The sequence below is a fragment of the Sylvia atricapilla genome, chromosome 6 (genome assembly GCF_009819655.1).
Source record: "Sylvia atricapilla isolate bSylAtr1 chromosome 6, bSylAtr1.pri, whole genome shotgun sequence".
NCBI classification, from domain to species: Eukaryota; Metazoa; Chordata; class Aves; order Passeriformes; family Sylviidae; genus Sylvia; species Sylvia atricapilla.
In genome coordinates, this window is record NC_089145.1 from 15,522,348 (window position 1) to 15,544,638 (window position 22,291).

General features: G+C 46.2%; 1 protein-coding gene across 1 annotated transcript in view; it reads right to left on the reverse strand.

The window, feature by feature from the left end:
* Window positions 1–5,164: 5,164 nt before the first annotated feature.
* The window catches only part of TSPAN32 (tetraspanin 32), a 31,009-nt gene continuing 13,882 nt past the window's right edge, over window positions 5,165–22,291 (reverse strand). The window contains exons 5-8 of the mRNA XM_066320882.1: window positions 13,349–13,450; window positions 11,774–11,866; window positions 9,591–9,674; window positions 5,165–7,450 (exon numbers count right to left, since the gene is read on the reverse strand). Coding sequence (XP_066176979.1) covers window positions 7,355–7,450; window positions 9,591–9,674; window positions 11,774–11,866; window positions 13,349–13,450 — 375 coding nt within the window. The 3' untranslated portion in view covers window positions 5,165–7,354. The remainder of the gene's footprint in view (window positions 7,451–9,590; window positions 9,675–11,773; window positions 11,867–13,348; window positions 13,451–22,291) is intronic.

Sequence of the window (22,291 nt, forward strand, 5' to 3'; positions counted from 1 at the left end):
AAAAATTCAGTTAGTGTCTGGATGTCACATGCCAGTACAGAGTGTGAGTGCTATGAATAGGGCTGATGACTTCCCTCTTCAGGAGGAAAAGCTGGTTCGAGTGCTCAGGGCGTGCAGTCATTCACAGAGCAGCCAGCTGCAGGCAGGGCTGTGAGGAAGTCACCTACCTCCCCCCAGGCCTTTCATCCCAGAAAGAGAGAAAATAAGCCAAAACAAACAACAACTCTAAATTTTTTTTTTTTAAAAAAGCCCCCAAATCCCAAATTTAAAAAAAAAATGAACCCATCCCCAAGCAGCTGTTTGAATGTGCTTCTCCAATTGTGTTTACAGGCAGAGTGAAGCAGCTGAGACCAGAGGCGCTTCCAGTGTTTCTTTCTGTTTGGCTTGGGTTGTTGGGGTTTTTTTGTGAACCTGTTTATAAAAGCCAGTGTCATGCCTGTGTGTTTTGGCACCTCTGGGTATGACTCACCAGGGTCTGTTAGAACGGTTGCTGCCTCCCAGCCCGAGTTTAGCAGAACATCCCTTACCAGCGGGACTCAGCAAACCCAACCCCTGGGACTTTGAGCCTGAAGCCCAGAGAGACACTCACCTGCCTTCCAGCAGCTTCCCCTTAGAGAGGACAGACATGCGTCCTCCCCAGCTCATACATGGCCCCAAGAGCTGGCCACCAGGATGTGAATTGATTACCATCAAGGCAGGATCTAAACACCAGTGACCAGGGTCACCAGGAGATTTCCCCCCTTATCCACTGGGGACCACAGGATGGCTGCTGATGTGATACTGTGGCTGCATGCTTTGGGCTTGCATGGCACAACTCCCCTGCTCTCCTCAGCCAGCTCGAAACTGCCGGATAAACCATGGGAATAAAATGCACATCATCTGGCTGGTGAGGTCTGAGTTAGCTTTCAACCACTACCTCTTATTTTTAGTGCAAAATACAACAGAAATAGCCTGAATCGCCAATTTACGTCTGGTGGCAAAAGAAATCCAAACAAAAGCAGCATCACCAAAGATCTTTAAATAGGACATTTTTGAGATGCATGATAAGAAACTCAGTTCATTCTGTGGGAGGCTAATAGTCCCAGAGCACACAGAAATAACTTCCTTGGCAGCCAACACCCCACAAAGAAGAGACTTGAGCAAGGGCAAACTGCAGTGTATGTACTGGCCTCTGGAGCTCCATCACCTCAGGAGAGACCCATCTACATCCCTGGGGAGCAGCCAACACCTCCACTTGGAGTACAAAAGCACCAATAGGAGGAATCTAATCCCCATGTAAGGGAACCTTTTCAGAATACCTTTTCTGTGCCCCAGCAGGAGTGGATGGTGCCTGCTTATCCAAAAATCCCCATGCCCATCTCTGCAAGCTGAGTCGAAGCATGGTCACAGTGTGGGGGGTTGCACTTGCCTTGCAGCCTCAGGGGAGAGGGATGCAGCAAGAAAAGACCTGTAGCTGAGCCTGAAGTTTCTGTTTCTAATAAACTCAACAAATGGTTCCCATCTGCCTGACCTGTCTCTCTGCCATCTTTAAATATTTATATCAACGTATCTATGGTGATAGGTCAGGTTATATAAGTGGAGAGGGGGAAGGACAACATCAGCTCCTGCTGGAGCTCCAGCTGAGGGAGTGAAAAAACCCAAGCAGGCTTCCTATCGAAGCAGACGCATTCTCTTCTCAGCTCATGAGCCCAAAAAGTGAACATCAATTTTCCTCAAGGCGTCAGAGAAGGCTGAGCCACAGCTGGGCTGAGCTGTGCTTTGGGAGGTGCCCTGTGGGAGAGCAAGAGCCCAGCCCATCGATGCAGAGATCTCTTATTGTATAATCAATGTATAATTCATTAGTAGGTGAATAAAGGCTGGAATAGTTTATTGCTGATGTAACAGGGCTAAAAAGAAACCAAGCATGTCTATGAGCAAGCTGCTGAACACAGGGGTTAAACAATAGCACTTAGTGATGCTGAGGGGAGAATGAGAGATTCTGTCTTGGGATAATATAAACAACCCAGCTAGCTGACTGCCAGTGACTCCAGGGTGAGCAATGCAGGGATATATGCATCTTCCTGGCAAGAAATGCTGGGAAGGACCTTTCTTCTTTGCTTGCTAGAGTCCAAGGGAATAGCAACTAGAAGACAGCAGGGCTTTAACTGTTGGTGGGTACCTCTAGGCTTGTCTGAACTTATTTCTCCCAAGATGTGCCACTTCCTTGCAAGCTGAACAACTACCACATATATCCCTTCCAGATAAAGAGGCGGGGTTTTTTTTCCCCTTGACCCTTCTGGCAGGGGTAGATATGCAGTTTGTCTCCAGGTATAGATCTATTTGATGGACCCTCAAATGCCATGTGATGAAGGTAGCAGTAGTTTTGTGCTGGGGGTGAGACAGATGTCCTGGTGGGGAGTGGAGTGGGTTCACCAGCAGGCCTCCAGTCAGTCATGAGTTTGACAGCTCCAGCCAAAAGCTGCAAAACGCACATGGCCTGTGTTTTTCCAAAACAGCCTCTGAGACTTCTCCAGAGATCTCCCTCTTCACTCTCAGCCTCTGCCCTGCTGTCCCACACATTGTTACATCTCTCAGTGGACAGGTTTGATTCTTGCTGCCAGTTGCTCATTCTCCCAAAAGAGGAACTACACAGTTAAGAAATACACCACTTTTTGCCCCAACTGCATTTCACTAACAGAGAGAGCTGCAATGACTCTTCACGTGAAAGTTGCAGGATGTGTGTGATCTAACTGTATAGGCAACAGCAGCCTCTGACCTCAATTGCTGTCAGCTCTGCTGGCCGAGATCTGTGTGGGGCATCTTCCACCTCTGGCTGCATTTCTAGAGGAGAATTATAGACAGCTGCTTTTCCAAATGCATTACTTCTGCAACTGGTTAGAAAAACATGTGTCTGTCAACTATTACTTTCAAAAATATTCTGAAAATTTTTAATTACTTTCAAAAACACAGCTTTACCTTGGCAGGAGTTGGCTTCCTTTACACTCCAGCACTGCAAGGGTCCTCCCAGATTTGCCAGCTTCTAAGGCTTTGGAAGGACTCACTCAGCAGTGTCTTCTCTAGGAGTGCGCTGCAGGCATCAATCCAAGCTGCATAGTGAAGGGGCTGTTGCACAAGGAAGTTGTATTTCAAGGACAGTAGGAACTCACAAACACACGGTCAAAAGGGCAGGAAATAGCAGACCAGTGTGGAGTCAAGACAGCACACCACAAGGTTGAAAGATTCTCACTCTCCTCACCACCAAATCCCTGTGGAGAGTTACTGTATTACTTAACCTGTGCTTTCCACAAGTGCTCTAAGCATCATCCCCTCCCATCAGAGCAGGTGCTGGGAAAGCTCCTCTGGCTCATAAGCAAGCTGTGGCCAGTCCAGCCAAGAGCATATGGTGAGCCCCATGTAGGGTCTCCATGGAATTTAATGGCCCTGTTGGCAGAGCAGTGCCTGGGCAGTGAAAGGTGGAAGGCAGCACAGGAGGTGCTTGCTGCTGCCACGGGCTGATGTCCCCCAGCCCTGCAGGCTTATAGGTAGCCCCAAAGGTGGCCACGCAGGCCAGAGCAACCTGGCCTTATGCTGGTCCCTCCTCCTGTGTCCTCAGATGGAGCTGGGGGGCTGTCTAAAGTAAAAGGAAAAAGAAAACTTAAGAGCAGAAGCTAGCACATGGCCAGAAAGAGGCAGACTGCAAGTGCCCAGATGACCTTAGTGGAAATAACTGATAATTGCTGCAACTTAATTGACAGGTAGCTGGAGCCAATTCACAACTAAATATTTAACTTTGCACCTTTGGTCTGAAAATTCTATTTTTTTCTTCTCCCATATATGTCTACATAAATAGGAACTTCTTTCCTAGCAGAGTGTGAGTGTTGACATGCTTATAACAAACAGCTTCCTCTAGAGCAAGCCCCAGGAAGGCTCACTGCTCTGCAGGTGCTTCCTAGTCTGGCTGCTGGCTTGCACCCCCAATGCTCAGCTCTGTGCTCTTCTCAACACTGTGTAAATCTTGGCACCCTTTATTGATAAGTTCCTGGGGTTTTGCTGTGGTGGCACAAGAGCTGTAATTTGCCCCTAGCTAGCAGAAAATTAGGGACTAGTAAGAGCAAAAACATTTATCGTAGGACAGGGACTTTTTGTTGGCAGAGGTGTAAAACCACTGTTTAACACTCACCCACCCCACAGGCTTCACCAAGCCGCCCCTCAGCGCTACCACTTCTACAGCTGTGAACAAAATGTTAACACTGCACATTTCTGTAACAACTTTCTAAAAATCAAGGAGCTGTAGGTATCTGCTTTTCTGCTTCTGAAGATCACAGTGGGATGCCATTGCAGGGTGGCAGGAGCCCCTGTGGCCGTGCACAACACAAACTCTGTGAGAAGAGCATGTCCAACTGGGCATGGCTGTGTCACCTCCTTATTGAAGGTGCTGCTACTTGCAGGGGAGCTCCAGCAGCCAGTGAAATGGCAATAAAGCTTCTGAGATGGCCAGTGGCTGGACACTCTCTTCTCTTCTTTTCTCCTGCCACTCTGTAATTACATCCCTCTGTAATTTTTCAGACTAAAATACCTTTATCATAGAAATGCTACCCCTGTCCATAACTATGCCTTTAGATTAAAAACTGACGTGGGAAAGTGGAGCACCTAAAGCTTCAGCACTCTTGGTGGTGATGCCTTAACAGAGATGTTCTGTACTCTTTGATGAGGTAACCCACACCGATGACATTGACTTCACCGATCTGTCTATGATGTTTTTTGATATGGTAGAATATCAGCAGCTAACCAGCCAATGCAGAGCTGTGTACAAGACCTGATTACCTGAACCTTAAAAAAGTGAAACCATAGACATTTCTTCCATGTAAATACTCGGGTCACTACAGCTTAAACATGTCCTTAAGCATTTTTCCTGCCTCTGCTAGCACTACTCCCTGAGAGGTACCTGTCTGCTGTCCCATCAGCTGGCTGAGAGTGGAAAGAGGCTGATGAGCTGCTCCTTTTCCCCCAAAGGACCAATGTCATCCTCTCCCTCCAGCACACTGCTGGGACAGGCAAGCACCAGCTGCCCGGGGAATATCTCTTTCCAGCACTGAAAGAATTACTGAGTCCCCCTAATGATGTAAACACCCAAGCAATGTAGGCAGCCTCATGCATGGCACAAAAAAGAGGAAGAATTATAGCCTTTTGAAAGAAATTCATCTTTATTGAAGCAACCATGAGTCACATGAGCTGCCAGCTGGCCTGAGCAGTAGCAATAGCAGTGGCCTGAGAGTAGCAGCTGGAGCTCACAAGAGAGGTGTCTCTTTCCAGAGATCAATATATGTGATGATACATATACATGTATAAATGAATACTTCCCCACTAGAAAGTGCATATGCTGGAAAGTGCATATCACATCCAATTCCCTGCCAGACTGAGGTGTTTTGGTGACCGCCAGGAGGTATCCTGAATATTACATGCGGCAGTCTGAACTTCATCCTGCTTCCAGTGAAGTCAACAGTGAAGCTCTGCTGGTTCCAAGGGCGTGGAATGACAGCCCTCCCTCAGCCCTCCACAACAACTCTTTCCAACGCAAGGTAGTTGCAGCCCAGGTTAAAATGCCAGCCAGCTGCTGTAGGTTGTACTGCTGTTCTTGTACATGCAGCAGCCCCTGCCTGAGGGCCAGGACTTGTCCTGAACATCAGCACAGGGTTACTATCTCAGTAAATAATTACTACTTACCATTTTTCATGCCTAGAAACCACTCTGTATGAGACGAGTGAAAGCTGCTGCTGGTTCAACAGACATTTCACACTGCCATGTAATTTACAGCAGGTGCTACATATATTGCAATGATGGGTTTCAGCTCAGAAGTGACTCTGCCTCCTTGACATGAGGACAAAGCATGCCAGGGAGCTGTTGTTTCAGCTAGGCTGACAGCTTTATACAAATTCTGTTTATTATTGATAAGGTGATGTAAAAAGGATGTGGAGCTGGACATTGTATTGTTTGACCTGGCTGGAGATCAGTCCTGTTCTCTTATGGATTTAAACTTCTGTTTGTGTGTGTGATATCAAAGTCCTTTTACCACAGGTGCACAGTGGGTTAGCAAAGCCTGATAAACACACAGCTGGGGCCAGAAGTTACAGAATCACACAATCAGCCAGGTTGGAAAAGACCTTGGAGATCACCAAATACAATATATGATCTAACACCACCTGGTCAGCTAAACCATGCCACTGTGTGCCACGTCCAGTCTTTTGTTAAACACCTCTAGAGACGGTGACTCCACCTTCCTGGGCAGCCCATTCCAATGCCAAATCACTTTTTCTGTAAAGAATTTTTCTCTAATGTCTAGCCTAAACTTCCCCTGGCACAGCTTAAGACTGTGTCCTCTTGTCCTGTCACTGGTTGCCTGGGAGAAGAGACCCACAACCTGGCTATACCTGCCTTTCAAGCAGTTGTAGAGAGTGATAAGTTCACCCCAAGTCTCCTATTTTCCAGGCTAAATAACCCCAGCTCCCTCAGCTGCTCTTTACAGGGCTTCTGTTCTAGACCCCTCACCAGCCTTCTGGCCCTTCTCTGAACATGTTCGAGCACCTCAACATACTTCCTAAATTGAGGGGACCAGAATTAGACACAGACTCAAGGTGTGGCTTAACAAGCCCCTGTGAAATCAGTGTGGCATCAAGATTTAGGAGGCTGACTAAATCCTAAGAATAATAATAAAAAAAGAGTTGTATTGCATTAGAAAGGAGGAATAACAGAAATATGTCTTTCTCTTGGTCAGTTGTTTCAAAGCTCATTCACTACTTTCTGACTTTTTGTCCTGATCTCTACCAAAAGTTCTACAAATCTGGCAATGTTTGAAAAAGGGAAAACTAGCTGACAGTCACTTGATGCCTATGTGCACCAGTATGATCAGAAACATGCCCAAAGTTAATCATTGCAAGTGTTCAGGCCGGGAGAGACCATTTCCCATTGGTGGTGACACACTGCCTGTCATTTATTTACTCATACTGCAACATTGATCCTGGGCTGTGGTCCTAAGCCATCTTCCTAGAAACATTGCATCTTTGGTGGTCACAGGGAACTGTTCAGGTTCAGGTGACAGAAGTTTAGTTTAATGCTGTGGGTTTTGCTGGGCTTTTCTCTCCATTTGGTTGTAGAGAACTCTTTGTGTCCTTCTTGTGGAGCCACAGCCTGTATGTCTCCCATCAAGGGAATCTGCATCTCTGAGCCCAGCAGTAGTGCAGGAAAGGAAAATGTGTGACACACATCCCACCACCTGACCCCACACAATACCTTCCTAGGGCATTTTGTGGGTGACTTCAGATATCTTCCAGTGCCAAGAGCTGGCTCTGCCTGGCAGGGATGCCCATGTATCAGGTTTCTACCTCTCTCGCAGGATATATTTGCCTTTCCGGTACAGGTTGCTGCTGAAGTGGATGGAGAACCAGAGGAATGAAGTTAGGATCATCCCATAAACCTAAAAAGAAATAAATGAGACAGACATACAATTAAGTGTGTAACTGATTATGATGCTCCATCTGTGCAAATAAGCAGTCATAAATATTGCCTGTTGTCACATTTTTCTGAAGAGAGATGGTTTTCAGTGAAGTAGTGAGCACCATTTCTGACATAGGAGATAGAAAAAAAAGAGGCAACACATGGTTAAAACATCTGATGGGAATTAGCATAGCACAGCTCAAACCTGGCTTTAAAAATACCAAGAAATAAAATGAAACCAGGAAATTCAGATTTCAATCCACAGAATCTTCCTCTATGCAAACAAACAGATCTCTCTCATAATAGTAGCTTTTGTAAAGATACCATAGGGAGAAAAAACCACAACAGCCATGTGTTGTTTGAAGTAAAAACCCCAACAAAACAAACAAACAGACAAACCCCTAAACCAACCCCAAACAGTTATGAATCCAGAGGACAGTGTACTTCCTCTCTATTGTGATACTCTGCCTGGTGTATCACACACCAGGATTAACATAGGCAACATATCCAAGGGAAGGCTGCTGTGGGAAGGATAATGAGGGCTGCAACAATGTGCTCTCTCCTCAAGTATGCCCTAACATGCTAGTGCCTTTGCTTTCAGCTTGATCTGGGGATGTGTGTGCATTGTTGGCTGAGGGACAGCGACATCAGAGCAGCTATAGCCCTCTTTACGTGCTTCCCTTGCATCCTGCCATCACAATAGTGAACCGTGTGGCGAGATTTCCTCTAGCACAGGCTTCAAAGACAGCTGCCTTATCTGGCTATAGCATCAAGCTGTGAAAAAAGTATATCTATTATAGAAGTGCTCCTGCTTTTATGTGAATATAGCTGCAGTGAAATTCTTCCTATAATTGAGAAAAATTGGAAAGTGACACCAGATATTTACACATGACTTTACAATTACAGCTCCAAAGCAATGCCTGATGGTTTTCCTAATTTTCTGCCAGCAGTATAAAATACAAATAGTTTGTTCCTCTGCGTTTTATTTAGATAGAGAACAATCTTCAAATCCATAATTGTGCCAAGGTGTACACAAGGCAGTAAACAATCTCCAAATACACTTTCAGTCAAGACAGGTCATCCCAGCTGGGGAGCAGCATGGAGATATCACAGCAGATCAAACCTGCCTTTATGGTGGAGAAAGGAGTCTCCTGGCACATGCTCTTTTCTGGTGTGCATCACCACGTGTTCAGAGTCCTTGTGTACAGGTAATTACACTGACACAGGCTGCCAAGCAGTGGGTGGGCAAACAAGAAGGCTGGTTATAATTAGTGGTCCTCTCCAACTCCAAAGAGACCATCCCCTGAGCAGCCTCTGAGCTCCCTCATCACTGAAAGACATGCTCCTCTTGCAGCATTTCATTTTCTCTTTTGTTCTCCCCCAAATTAACTGCAGAGCCTTACTACATGAGCTATCATCTGAAGATGATTTCACTCCTCCTCTGCATGTTACTCCTTCAAAAACAGACTCTGGGAGCTCAGACAACACATTCTTCCCCTGTCCTTTGCAGCCTGCTCCTTATGAGCCTGTGATTTACCCACGCATTGCCCAAGATGAACCTCATCAGGTTCATTAGTGGTCATTACTAGGATGAGACCTTCTTCTGCACAGCTCTCCAGCTCCACTGCTGGTGCTCAGTAGCTTTCAAGACCTTCCCGCTCTGGCTGCACAAGCAACTTCCCAGGTTGATCCAGAAGGCAGCAAGTTTCCTAAAATACAGAGACTTTACTGCATCTCCTTTTCTACCACTGCTACTGGCTTCCTGCATAATCCACAAACCTTTCACTCCCAGGAGAGGTCATGCAGGCAAGCCTGAGTGGATGAAATGCAACTGCTGCTGCATCCTGCTCCCCACTTCCAGATGCTGTGCCTCGTTACGGCACAAAAACCATGCAGTGAGCCTATTCCTGCAGGAAAACCCCTCCACTTATCAGCCTGGCCAGATTCCTGACCCTTTCCCAATTTCCATGGTAGACTCCATCGCTGCTTGTTTCTCTGCTGCCAGCATCCAAAATCACCCAAAATCCTAGCTTCTGGGGGCCAATTTAGGATATTTTTTTCCTCACTGAATCCTGCCTTTCAGGGCTAAAATGTGAAAGGACAGACAAAGACACTGTTACCGTTAAGCCAATGCCAATGCCCAGGAGCGAGAAGACAAAATCCATATGCTTCTTCAGAAAGTCCTGGATCTCTTGCAGGCAGTCCTGGGAAGAGAGAAACAAATACCCCTTGAAGCACAGCAGCACCTTGGTGGGGGGCTTTATCCCCACAACAGCACTTCCACAGCCTGAGAGAATAGGAGGCAAGAAAGGGGTGCAGCATTGCACAGCTGGGAAGTTCTCTCGGGTTTTTTTGCTGCTGCTGCAGCTTGGGAAGACAAACATCTGTGGTATCTTTTCTGTTACTACAACACGCCTACGGTTTTATTGGCGTGATGCATTTTGGACTGTGGGGGATGCATGCTTGAGTGTGGTCATGCAAAGGCTTTTTTCTTTGCACCCACTGAAAAACGGAAAGAAGGAAATGGAAAGATAGAAAAGCAGAACACACCGTGGTGCCAAATGCATTCCCCAAGGTTACTAATGAACAGCTCGATTTTGCGAGGTGCTGCAAGCATGAATATACATTAGCCTTAAGCATGCCAATGGCCCCACAGAAATCCCCGAGGTGTTAGCCAAGACAGCCATTTCAGAAATGCAAGAGCATGCCCTTGATGAGGGGATTTGCAGGAGGAGGAAAGAGCGCTCAAAGTCAGGAGTGAACATAGTGCTGCCACCAAACTCTGCGGTTTCCTGTGATACAAAAAGCACATCCTCTCACTCACTTCCCCGGCTCCCAAGCGGAGGACACACAGACCACTAAGTGGGAGGAATGAGTCGCCCATACGGTGCTCAGCTCTCAGCTTTGGTCTGCTCTCCCTTCCTGCTCTCTGAGGCGAGTGTGGCCCTGCCCTGGGATGTGACATTCCTGGAGGCTGTGCTTTGAGACGCTGCCCCTGCGGGCTGACTGCGCCTGTGCACCACGTGTGCTGTTAGCACTTGATATCTTCCACTGACAACGTGTTTGTACCGCTGCAGCAGCGTGGTTTTGTTTTTCCTAGAAACACCATCTATTGATGCTGGCAGCTATAGCTACTCTGGTGGAAGAAAAGTAATCGTGCAACAGATTTACTCATGGAGTATGGAGCTGTAGCTTCAGTGCACAACGGTCTACTACTGGTGGCTTCTCCAGCAGCCTCATTGAGATACTTGAAAGAGCTGGAATGAAGGAAGATGCTTGAGGAAGCTACTGCTGGGCATCAAACACCCTGCTTCATGAGCTTCTAATTTTAATACTTATTTATAATGTCCCCGGAAAAAAAGAAATACATCAAATTCCACATTTGCTGTTACTGGAATGTATTTTAAGTGTCAGAAATTAGTGTCCCGTGGAAAAGTCAAACAGTTTTTTTGTAGTCTGATACATGCCTGTGATATCTCACACTTTGTGCAAGCACACACTCATATCTCACACTTTCTGAGCACAGCACAGCAGGATGCTGGAGAGAAGTGAAAGGCTGTAAACACAAGAATTTTGAAAGCTTTCTATAGCAGTGAAGAAAACTGCACTGTGAGTCTGAGACCTGCTGATATGCCACAGAGCTCTTCCTCCTAATTCACAGAATCATAGAATGATTTGGGTTGGAAGGACCTTTAAAGATCTCACCCAGTTCCAACCCCCCAGCCATGGGCAGGGACACCTTTCCCTAGACCAGATTGCTCAGAGCTTCATTCTGCCTGGCCTTAAACACTGCCAGGAATGAGGAATTCATAAATCCTCTGGCAACCTGTGCCAGTACCTCACCACCCTCACAGTAAAGAATTTTTCCTAATATTTAGTATAAAACTACAGTCAGTTTCAAGTCATTCCCCCTTGTCCTGTCATTATACTCTCCTGCAAGAAGTCCCTCTCCATCTTTCTTGCATCTTTCTCCTTTTCCAGGACACAATTAGGTGACCTCTATGCCATCTCTTTTCCAGGCTGAACAAAAGCAATTCTTTCAGCCATTCCTCATAGGACAGATAAACCATCCCTCTGGTGACTTCCTCTGGGCTTGCTCCACTAGGTCGATGTCCTTCCTGTGCTGGACCCCAGAGCTGAATGCACTAATCCCATACTCTGGCCAGTGTTACTGAAACACCAAAACCCCAACAAAACAAATCCCAACCCATTTCAACCCCAACACTTCAGCACCAGTGAGATTTTGATAGCTAGGAAGTAGAAGCACAACCCCACGATGGTGTAGAAGAAACCCTTCCCTTACCTGTTCTTCATTGTGCACTTGGCCCGGCGGGCACGTCTTGTTCTCAACAATGGTTGTGTCCCCAAAAGGAGAGTGCTTCCCACAGCACAGGAACTGGAAGAGAGGGAGAAGTTTGCCAGCTGCTTCCCAGGGCTCTCCCCTTGCTACCAGCTGCTGCAGCAGGAGGTGCTGGCAACGGGCCCCTGCTGCCCTAGGCAGGGCTACCCAACCAGGGTGGCAAGGAGCAAAGCACGTAGGAATCAACAATGGCAGCAATGCAGGCTAAATTCAGGGGAGGTGGATGGATCTGGCTTTGACTGTGCTCCTGCTCCTCCAGGACTGCTGCCTGGGACTGGGGCCAAGCCCTCCCTTTGTGGTCACACTAATGCTCACAGTAGCTGCTCCAGAAAGCCCAGGGATGCACAGGCTCATGTTTCCAGTGATTGTTATGGGCTGAGGGAATCCCCAGCAACACCCACCATGGAGTTGGTTTCCTATAGCTGTGGTGCACTGGACAGTTAGGACCTCTGGCAGAAAGGAAAAAAGAAGAGGAGTAGAAAGACTGCTTCTCCATCAAGTCAAGTGGCAACTCAAGTAAGCAACTGATGAAGCCAGGCACTGTGCCTGGTTCTCTTTGTTGAATGGGACCCTGGGAATGCTGCTCCACAACCCTGAGAGGAAGCACTTTCATGCCTGGCCATGGCTCTGAGGGCCACCACCACCACTGCAAAGTGGAACATTTGCCCTCTTCTGTGTTTTGAGAAGCACAGACGGAAACAGCTTTGAAAAGTACTTGTTATGATGATTTAAGAAAACATGGAAGGATACAGGGAGTTGTGTGGGAGGTGTCTGGAAACAGCTGAGCAGAGCTGACCTCTCCATCCAGCCTTGCTGTGTGCCATGAACTCACTCCCCAAACAAGCCCTGCTGTGTGAGGGAATGGCATCTCCTTTACTCAGCAGGAACTCAGGCGTTTCTCTCTGTGGGGGACCATCCTCACTCATCTCCCAGGGCTTTGGGGCAAGTGTCCTCCCTGTGCTCTGGGTAACCACCCTTGCCTACCTGCTGAGCTGCAGAGAAGTGCCCTATACCCACAGCATCCTGGGCAGTTGTTTTGAGTGCCTGATAGCAGTCTCCAGCTCTGTAAGAGGCCATGTAGCCTCCAGTGCTCCTCAGACACAAACTTGAGGGTAAATAGGAATAATCACATGCAAATACTATGGCTGGACTATGTGGAACTCCTGCCCCCTCCTCTCTACTTGGCCAGCTGCATATCCACACTCTTGTACCACAGATAGGGAGCAAGTCACAGGGGCTGCTGAGACAGAATGGCAGCTGCAGGGAGGAAGCTTTGTAGATCTTGCACCATAGTGATGTTGAGAGAGGTGACCCTTTCTTCCTGTTGATAATCTGGTTGGCCAGATCTGAGAACAGAAGAACAGGAAGGGAGGAGCAGACCCCACAGCAGGCTGGAGGACTCAGTTCTTGAGGGAAAATAGCATTGCAGCATTCACAAGACAGAGCACAGGTGTCAGCCCTAGCCTCAGGAAGATACCCCAGGACAAGGTTTTTTCCTGCAGGTGAAAGACAACTTACTGCTTCATGGATGGCAGTCAGCTCATGTCTCCTGTAGCTGGAGATGTTCCTTCTCACCTCCTCATACACAAAATCATACACATCCATCATGCTATCTTCCACCTGCAATGAAAGCAGAAGTTTGTACTTACAAAACACTGATCACCGTCATCTCTGCGGGAAATTGTGCTCTTCTTGATTTCCACAGATTTCTCCCGGGTATAGCAATACCACTAGTACAGTTACAAAATAACCCCCAGGCAGCAGCAGGAGCAGATGTGTAACTCCTCCTGCACTAAGGAGCCAGGGTCTCACCAGCTGATGGCTGGAGCTTTCGGCCAGTTTTGGATTTTGTGTCAGGGAAACAACAAAATGTTGTTTTGGGTGCCTGTGACCAGTGTGCCTCTGAGTCCCTCTGCCAGCCAGGGCTGATGTCATCTCCCTGTCCTGAAGGTGGTACTGTGAGGACACACACAAATGACCATGAGATGCTAGAATACAAAGGTGAGAGGACCTCAGAGGGTTGGTGTTATCTAAGCAGCAGAGCCATTTCTCTGACCAGAGTCAAAAAAAAAACAATGGAAGTGATTCAGTGGTGAGTCAGACCCTAAATATTTACCAAATCTCTGAGAACTTGAAGCCTGACAGATCCCAGCCAACTCCCACTCGAGTGTCAGAGGAAAAAAAAAATATGACAGTTGCCTTCAGTGCCTGGAGTCAAAGCCTTATTTCTTCCTTTCATTTTCCCTTGCTTCCTGAGCAGCACTGGTCCGAGTGGGCCAGCAATCAGTGCTTGTCCTTCAGGAGAGAAAATCAATGGGAGAGACAGGCAGAGCGAGTGGCCACACAGCGAAGTCTCTGGAATCAGAGCCATCTCTCAGTGAGGCTTTGCAGCTCAGTCTAAGGGTTCACACCTGGAAATTACTCTGAGTAATAAAACCCCAGCACTCTCTGCTCAGGGGTGAAACCAGGATCATTCAAGGTGGTTACATCTATTACTGCAATATTGCTCTGTCCTGCCCAGCTCTCAAAACACAAGCAACAAACAGAGAGTGATAACCAGGGAGGGGAGGTTGAGAAGATTATTTGTATCCAGATTGGCTCTGTGCCTCCAGGACTAGAGTTTGAAGGCACATATCAAATTATTTTCTATGGCTATCAATGTGATATAAAAGTGTCCAGTGACAGAAAAAGCTCAGATATTATGGGCCGAGAAAAAAAATACTCCATAGCAAAATGTGTGACACTGAGCTGTCCCACACAGGTGAGGAAGGAGGATGCTCCTTTTGTCCCCCGGTGTATCAGAGTGCATAAAGTGGGGTGAGTGCAACAGTAAGACCAGATTTCTAGACAACTTCTGCACCAATCTTCCCCTCAGCAAACCTTATAACCCAATTAAAAGGAAAACATCCAAGCCTTTCTAACTTCTTTGGGCCATGAAATAGCTTTCCAGAGGCAGCAATTAAATAAATGGATTCAATAAAAAGAACGTCCATTTCCACTGAAAGAATTGGATTAACAATAATGAAAAAAGAATAATATTTTAAGCTCCTCTTGTGGAGAAAGGAACAACAGAGCAGCAGGTTTTTTAATGTAAGAGATTATTACCTTTTGAATATCCTGATCCCAGGCTAAGATGTAGGAATAAAAACTATTTTGTGCCGTGACAACATATATATGTGTTTTGGTTAGGGAAACAGAGCTGCTTGTGCAATATTTGTCTTTTCATATTTACCATGAGGGTCAGGATGCTGAGCTTTCTTCCAAAAGGCCTAAATTTGGATGACTTAAAAAAAAAACCCCAAAAAACCAAAAAGGTTCAAGCAAGTGGCTGTTCAAGCAAGGGTTCAAGGGGTGAAAGCAATCCAGAAGTTTAACTACTTTCTAAAGGTCTCTTGAAGCCTGGGCCAGTAAATCTAGGGAGAGGTAGCTGTTTGAAGGATAAGAGTGGATAGGAAAGGACTGAAGGAACAACATGCTCATAACAAAACAGTGGCTGAAAATTATTTCAGCTGTTGGAAACAATAATTGAAGAAACCACAAGCAGTCATCATCTCACAGCCAGCTCAGCTACAGCGATGGGAATGATGATGGTAATCTCCAGGTACATAATGACTACTAAAGACTTCAAATGCACCATTTCTGGGCTTGCTTGTGAGCTGACTTCTCAGTTACCTACTGATTTTTTTATTCTCAATTTGTCAAGCAGCCTCCAAGAGCTGAAAACACAAGTCATTAAATGGAAAATGTTTAATAGCAATAATTTCCTTTCAGAATGTGTGTCTGGGCAAGCCTAAGAGTACAATTTGTTGATTAGTCATTCTCAGCATTTATATCTAGCAATTATATCTAGCATTTATATCCAGACATTATCTGAATAGGCTATTCAGATCCTAGTAAGGGAATATCAGACTCTAAATCTATTTTTTAAAGAGTGAATTGCTTGTAGTTCCACCACATCATCTTTCTGATTTTTGCTAGGAACATATTTTTTTGAGGGAGAAACTGCTGTTTTCATACAACATAGTGGTCTGTTTTCAGAGACTACTGCAGACAGCTTTCTCATTTAAATACTTCAGAGGTAGGTAGTAGGAAATCTCAGTATTTATCACTGGCTGTTTCCTTCTGTGCAGAAGACAGTGCCACAGAGCTTACAAGAGGTCTGGTTTAATAAGAGAAGACATAGGAGAGCAAAACATCACACTTAGCTGCCTGGGATGGGGTTTTGTTGATACTCAGAGCTGCAGCCAAGCTCTGAAGCATGGGTCATGCACGGCAGCATCTATCCAGCCCAAAATATCGTGCTCGCTCATGCATGCCTAATGATGTAAAAATTAAAACCTGGAAGTGTGAGGCAGTCACCAGGTGGTTTCAGGACTTATTTGCAGCATTGCTACACCCAGCAGAAGTTCATCTCCATATTTTCCATTGATCCACTCCTAACACAGTGAAGATCTAGACCACAGCACTGCTTTGTACTCAATTGTCATCCTCAACAGATTCCCATCACACACTCCCCTGATGGGCAATTTCGAGTCCATTGCCTCAAGACAATTTTCTTTTTTCTGTATCTTACACTGATTGTTGGGGGAAAACATATTAAAAATAATCAGGGTGCTTTCTCTCATGTTTAAGCAACAGTATGACTCTTGAGTTTGAGTGCTTTCACTATACTGTCAATAACGTGCTCTAAGCTAAAGAGCTGTGCCCCATCACTTAAACAATACTTAGGATGCAATGGGCAGATACAGCTGGAGAAGAGAAAGTCCATCTGTTTTTTGAAAGGCCTTTCACTCCTCCCACACACAAGCATCATAATAGTCAAGTGGATTTTCCTGTTCTTAGTGACATGCCATGTTCCACTGCTGGAGGAGTTCTGCTGGATAAAGCTTTCCCTTGGAGGGAAATTGAGCCTGCAGTGCTCATGAGTAAAAAACACCAAGAGCTGAAGATAAAGCATCAGCTGGCCTTTGGTTAAGAAAAATCTCCAGCTTGAGTGATATGGAGGTCATACCCTACAGTAATTCTTTTCCTGGAAGAAGCTGGGTGAAATTTTCCAGCTCTAGATCAGGTAAATAATTGCTGCCTCCCACTTCTCTCTGCATTCCTTGATGAAATATTCATTTAGGAATGATATTGATGGGTTGCTGGATACAACAAATGGAAAATCACCACTGAAACTGATGCAGATGACTCCAACTGACTCAGTAAGTACCATTTTTCACCTTAAGTAAAAGAAAAAAGGAATTTTTGAGATTTTTTTATTATCCTTTATATCCTTTATTCCCCAAGAAGTAGAATGTATGACTGCAGGAAGACACATACTCTAAGATATTAGAGTTCTTGCCCTTGGCTATTAAAACTAAAGCAAATTTCCACCTTACTGCCTTCAAGAGTAAAACTGACATTTTTGACTTAGGTTATTATTATTATTTATCAGGATCATTTTTTGGAACAGAAAGACGAGACAAGGTCTGCTTTCAATTCCTGATGCCTTTGCAAGCCAAAAGTGCCAATGAATCCCAATTCTGCTGCCAGTGAATGCCTGTGTCTAGGCAACCTGGAAGTGTCTCTTAGGTGGAAACTAATGTAGACTTATGTTTTAGCAGTTTTAGTGAACCACCTTTGCAACTGCTGTTGGGTAAAAATCCCTCTGCAAAGCTTAAGGAGAATATAGTGAAAGGAGATGCCAGGATTGTCTCAATAACAAACCCACCTTCCTCCTTCCCAATAAACAGGAACACTCTTGACACAGCAGAGGAGGAAGACAAGCGTGGGAAGCAGGAGGAGGATCCTCCTCTCCTGTGGGTCTGTGCCTTTGAGGAATCAAACTGAGCAGATACAGTGCAGGCTCAGAAGAAACTGCAACCTCAGCACTTCATGTTCTTTCAGCATCACCAGGGAGGATGTGCTCACCAGCCTCACCCAGAAATGTCTCTCTAGAGGTGGCCATTGCAGACTCCCACATTCAGCTATGAACTGCAAGCTAGTCACTTAAGAAGTGAAACTGGAATAAAGTAGTGAACTCAGTCAAAACTCTTCCTTGTTTCAGGAGAAAAGACACTTCTGCATTTTGCTGTCCGCAGTGTGCAGAAATGCATGCATTCACAGTGTGCCAGAAACAGGGGTGGGGACAGACACAACAGCTTGGGTTAGTGCAAAGCAATGATGCAACTGCAGCGAAACACACGAGAGAAAGCCACTCTGGAGGCATTAACCAGGTTGAAGAGCAACTCCCACCATGTGGATAAAACACACGGTAAGATGAGCTTCCCCCATCCATGCTTGACCAAGCCCTATCTAACACAGTCACTGCAGCTTGCTGAACATTTTTATTTTCTTAATTGCACATCAGCTCCTCTCTTTTAGAGTCTTTTCTAGCCAGTTATTCCCAGATGCAGAAATTCAGCCAGTGCTGCAAATCAGAGCATTCTTTGAGGTCTCCTGTGGAAAAATGGCACAAGATAAGAAGCTGCTGCTCCCCCTCTGATTGACAGTGGTCACTGGAGACCACTGATGCCAGAAGATCCAGATGAGGCTTTCAGCCAAACAGTTTTCACCGTTTTTTTCCCCAGATCTGTATACACATACAGATTTTGTGTCTATCTATACATACATACATTAAAAAAAACCTGAAGCCAAATCATATGGAGTTCTCACTACTTTCTGCTATATATACAGAAAGAGACAGACCAAAAACTGCTGGGGAACAAAACATTCAGGAAAAGCAAAAACCCTTTCTCTCTCCAGCCTCAGCAGTTCCATCCCATTCTGGAACAAAACATTTACAACATGAGAAAGTCCTGAGTTGTTACACCTCACCTCCTCATTTCCTATCTCCAAAAGAACAGTAGATTCTACATCCCTCTTGGCCCATGGGCAGGGGGACATCAGAGCCGTGTGCTCAGCCAAGCCATTAAACCCAGAGGCCACCTCTGCGCTACTCAGATACAGCATTGCTCTGTGTCTGTGACAGAGCACCAGATGCTTTATAGGGAAGTGCTGAAAACCCAGGCAGGCAGTTAATCAATATCAACAATGATTTTTTTCCCCTAAATTCTCCAGATCTGTGGCTGCACACCTGTGAGCATCACCAGTATATTAAGGTTGGGTTTTTTAAATTAGCATTTTTATGTATGCTCCTTGTTTGTTGTTTTTTTGTTAAAAAAAACCCATTAATTTTTCGGTCCATTTTATAACAGAACTGCAAAGCCAACAGGCTGCCAAGGGCCCACACTGACCCTTTGTGTTCCTGTCTTCAAAACACACAACCCAGCAATTTGTGAACATCCCCTCCTCAAAACCTGGGTCAAATTAGCTCAGCCATCCCTGCGCTTTCACCTGTAGCTCTTGAAACCAGTGCCAGGCAAGACTGCTTCCCAGCAGAAAGCACTGAAAACACTCGAAACAGTTTTGGCTTATAAACCTATGGTGAAACACTGCAAACAGTTTTTAGCTTATAAAGCAGTGGTATCAGCAATAGAGCCAGTCCCAGGGCAGCCCTGTCACCTCTGAGTGGGTGGTGGCTGTGCTGAGCATCCCACAGGTGCATGAAAGTTGGATGTGTGGCAGCAATGGCAACCATCTGAGCGGCCTCGGGTGCCAGGGCTGGGGACGGGAGCTCCAGCTCTGCCACAGAAAGCGGCACAAACGGGGCCGTGTGGGTTCAGCGCCGGGGCAGCCATAAATTATAGAAGCCGTGAGTGCAAATGCCTGTGTGGAGGCTCAGACAAAGGAGAGCAGTGTCTCGCTGGGGGGAGTGGGCTGTCTCTGAGTGGTGAGAACATAAACACTGGGAAAGAGGCACAGTATTTAAAAACGTTAAGGAAGAGGGAGGGGTTTCCCCCCATTTTTGTTTTTCCCATGGAATTCAGAGACTGGGAAAAGCTTGGCGCTTTTAAAGCGATTGTGTCTCCTAGATTAACAGCAAGAGCAAGGAACGTTTCAGACAGTTCACAGCATTTTCGCAGCAACATCAGTGATTTTCGTCAATGCTCTTGGAAGACTCCTGTTAGGGGCTACAATCCTGATCCAGCCCCCCTGAATTAAAGCTCAGAAGGAACCTATCTGTATGCTTCAGGTCTGGTTTCAGAAAAACACCTAAGCACACCTTCAGCTTGCGTTTAAGTCCCATTAAAATCTCTAGGATTTCAGCCTGCATTTAAGCATTTCAGCCCCTGCAAGACTTTGCCCCAACACACACCAGAGGCAGCGATGGCAGACGCAAACACACGCTAGGAAGCTCATAGACGAAGGACCTCTACAGTCCCACTCAAGAAATTAACTGGGAAGTGATACACTGTTCCTTACATACCTGCAGAAACAAGATGCATGAGCTGGTTTTATGCACGGTAAGAGATGATTTCCCTCCTGGAGACCCAGGCAATGGTGCCTCTGCCTTTGCAAAGGTGCTGCTTGGGAGGGAGACCCACAGACAGAAAACTAGTGCTGGTTCCATATGCAGAGGACGGAGGAGGGAAGCTGCTTTGTTTAAGAACAAGACCCAGGCGTGGCAGTATTTGTTATTTAACAGCTGCAACTGTTAATTCCAGCCTTGTAACCCCGGGTTCCTGACAGGTTAGAAAATCACCATCTCAAAAGGTACCACCTTGCTTGCTAACAAAGCATGGAAGACTCCATTTCCACTTCCCAGCATGAGGAGGGGAGAGCAAATAAACTCCTCTGAAGGAAGAAGAGCAATGCTGCAGGAGAATCAGGATGTAGATTAATGGCTTGTATTCATTCCCTGTCCATAAAAAGCTAAATCCTTGCATTTATTCTTGAAGTACAAGCAGCACAGCACAAAGGGGCTAATGCCTTTCCACTCATGTGGAGCCAAAAGCCACAGGTGAAACTCATTTTGAAAACACCCAGCAACCTGAGAAACCATTTGATAATTAAGAGGTCACCATATCATTGCAAATGCTACTACAAATCCAAGCAGACTCTTCATACAGAGGACATAGGGAATCAGGCCTTTATAGAAATATGGACAACTATTTGCACCAGTTTCAAATTCCTGAGTTGGGAAATTGTAATTTAATCCATTTTCCTCTTTTACCTGTGACTGAATCTCTGTAATTAAAATGCTCATTCTGTTGCAAAACTCCTTTTATGTTGCAGCAATTTTAGTGTCACTGACCCACCCTACCATCCTGGCTTATGGGGCCAGGGCCACAGGGTTGCTAGAAGAACTGGCTCAGCTGCTGCAGAGAAAGGGAACAGCAGAAGGTGATGTGAAATAGAAACTCTTCTGGCCTCTTTCACAGCAGGGCCCAGAACACAACCCCAAACCTCAGGTTCAGCAAGGCGAAGTGCCAGGTCCTGCACTTTGGTCAAGTGAGGTCAACAACCTCATGCAGCACTACAGGCTTAGATAACAGTGCCTGGAAATGGCCCCAGCAAAAAAGGAGCTGGGGTGCTGGGTAAGAGTTGACAATGAACCAGCATGGGCCCAAATGGCCAAGAAGAGCAAGGGCATCCTGGCTTGTATCAAAAATAGCATGGCCAGGGCACACTAGGGCAGTAATTGTCCTTCTGTAGTGGGTACTGCTGGGGCCACACCTTGATCTCTGTGTCCAGTTCTGGGCCCCTCACTACAAGAAAGACATTCAAGTACTGGAGCCTGTCCAGAGAAGGGCAATGGAGCTGGTGAAGGGTCTGGAGAGGAAATGCAGTGAGACGGAGGTGGAGATAGTTTAGCCTGGAGAAAAGGAGGCTCAGGGGAGATGTTATTGCTCTCTGCAACTACCTGAAAGGAGCCTGTAGCATGGTTGGGAGTGTGTCTCATCTCTTAGGCAACAAGTGACAGCATAAGAGCCTCAAGCTATTCCAGGTTCAGGCTGGACATCAGGAAGAATTTCCTCACTGAAGGGGTGGTCAGGCACTGGGATGAGCTGCCCAGGGAAGTGGTGGAGTCACTGTCCCTAGAAGTGTTCAAGAAATAACTGGACATGGCACTAAGTGTTCTGCTTTAGTTGACAGTCAAAGGTTGGACTCAATGATCTTAAAAGTCTTTTCCAACCTTAATGATTCTGGTTTCCTGTTGGTTAGTAAGAGTACCAAATCTTCTCTATGGCAGCTACAAGTACAGCTTTGCTCCAGCCTATGCAGACAGGCTTGTAGAGCAGCAGTTAATGGGTGGGGAGAGAAAGGAAGCTGGGGAGCAGGAGGAGGAAGCAGCAGCCCTTCCCACCAGCTGTGCTAGATGTGGCATATCTCTCCCTTTCTGCATTCCACATCCCTGCTCTTTTTGGCCACGCCGTGAATGACAGAGGGACCTCACTTAAACAGACAGCAGTTTGTGGGAAAGGAACTGCCATAAAGATAACTTTGGAAAACAAGACTCAGCTCTTCGGCTTCAGGAACCAGGACTTCCTAAATGTGGCTGAAAACCATCCGAAAACCTCATGATTTCTGTGGTTACCACAGCAGTTCCAGCAAAGACCTTGTGTAGAGGTCATC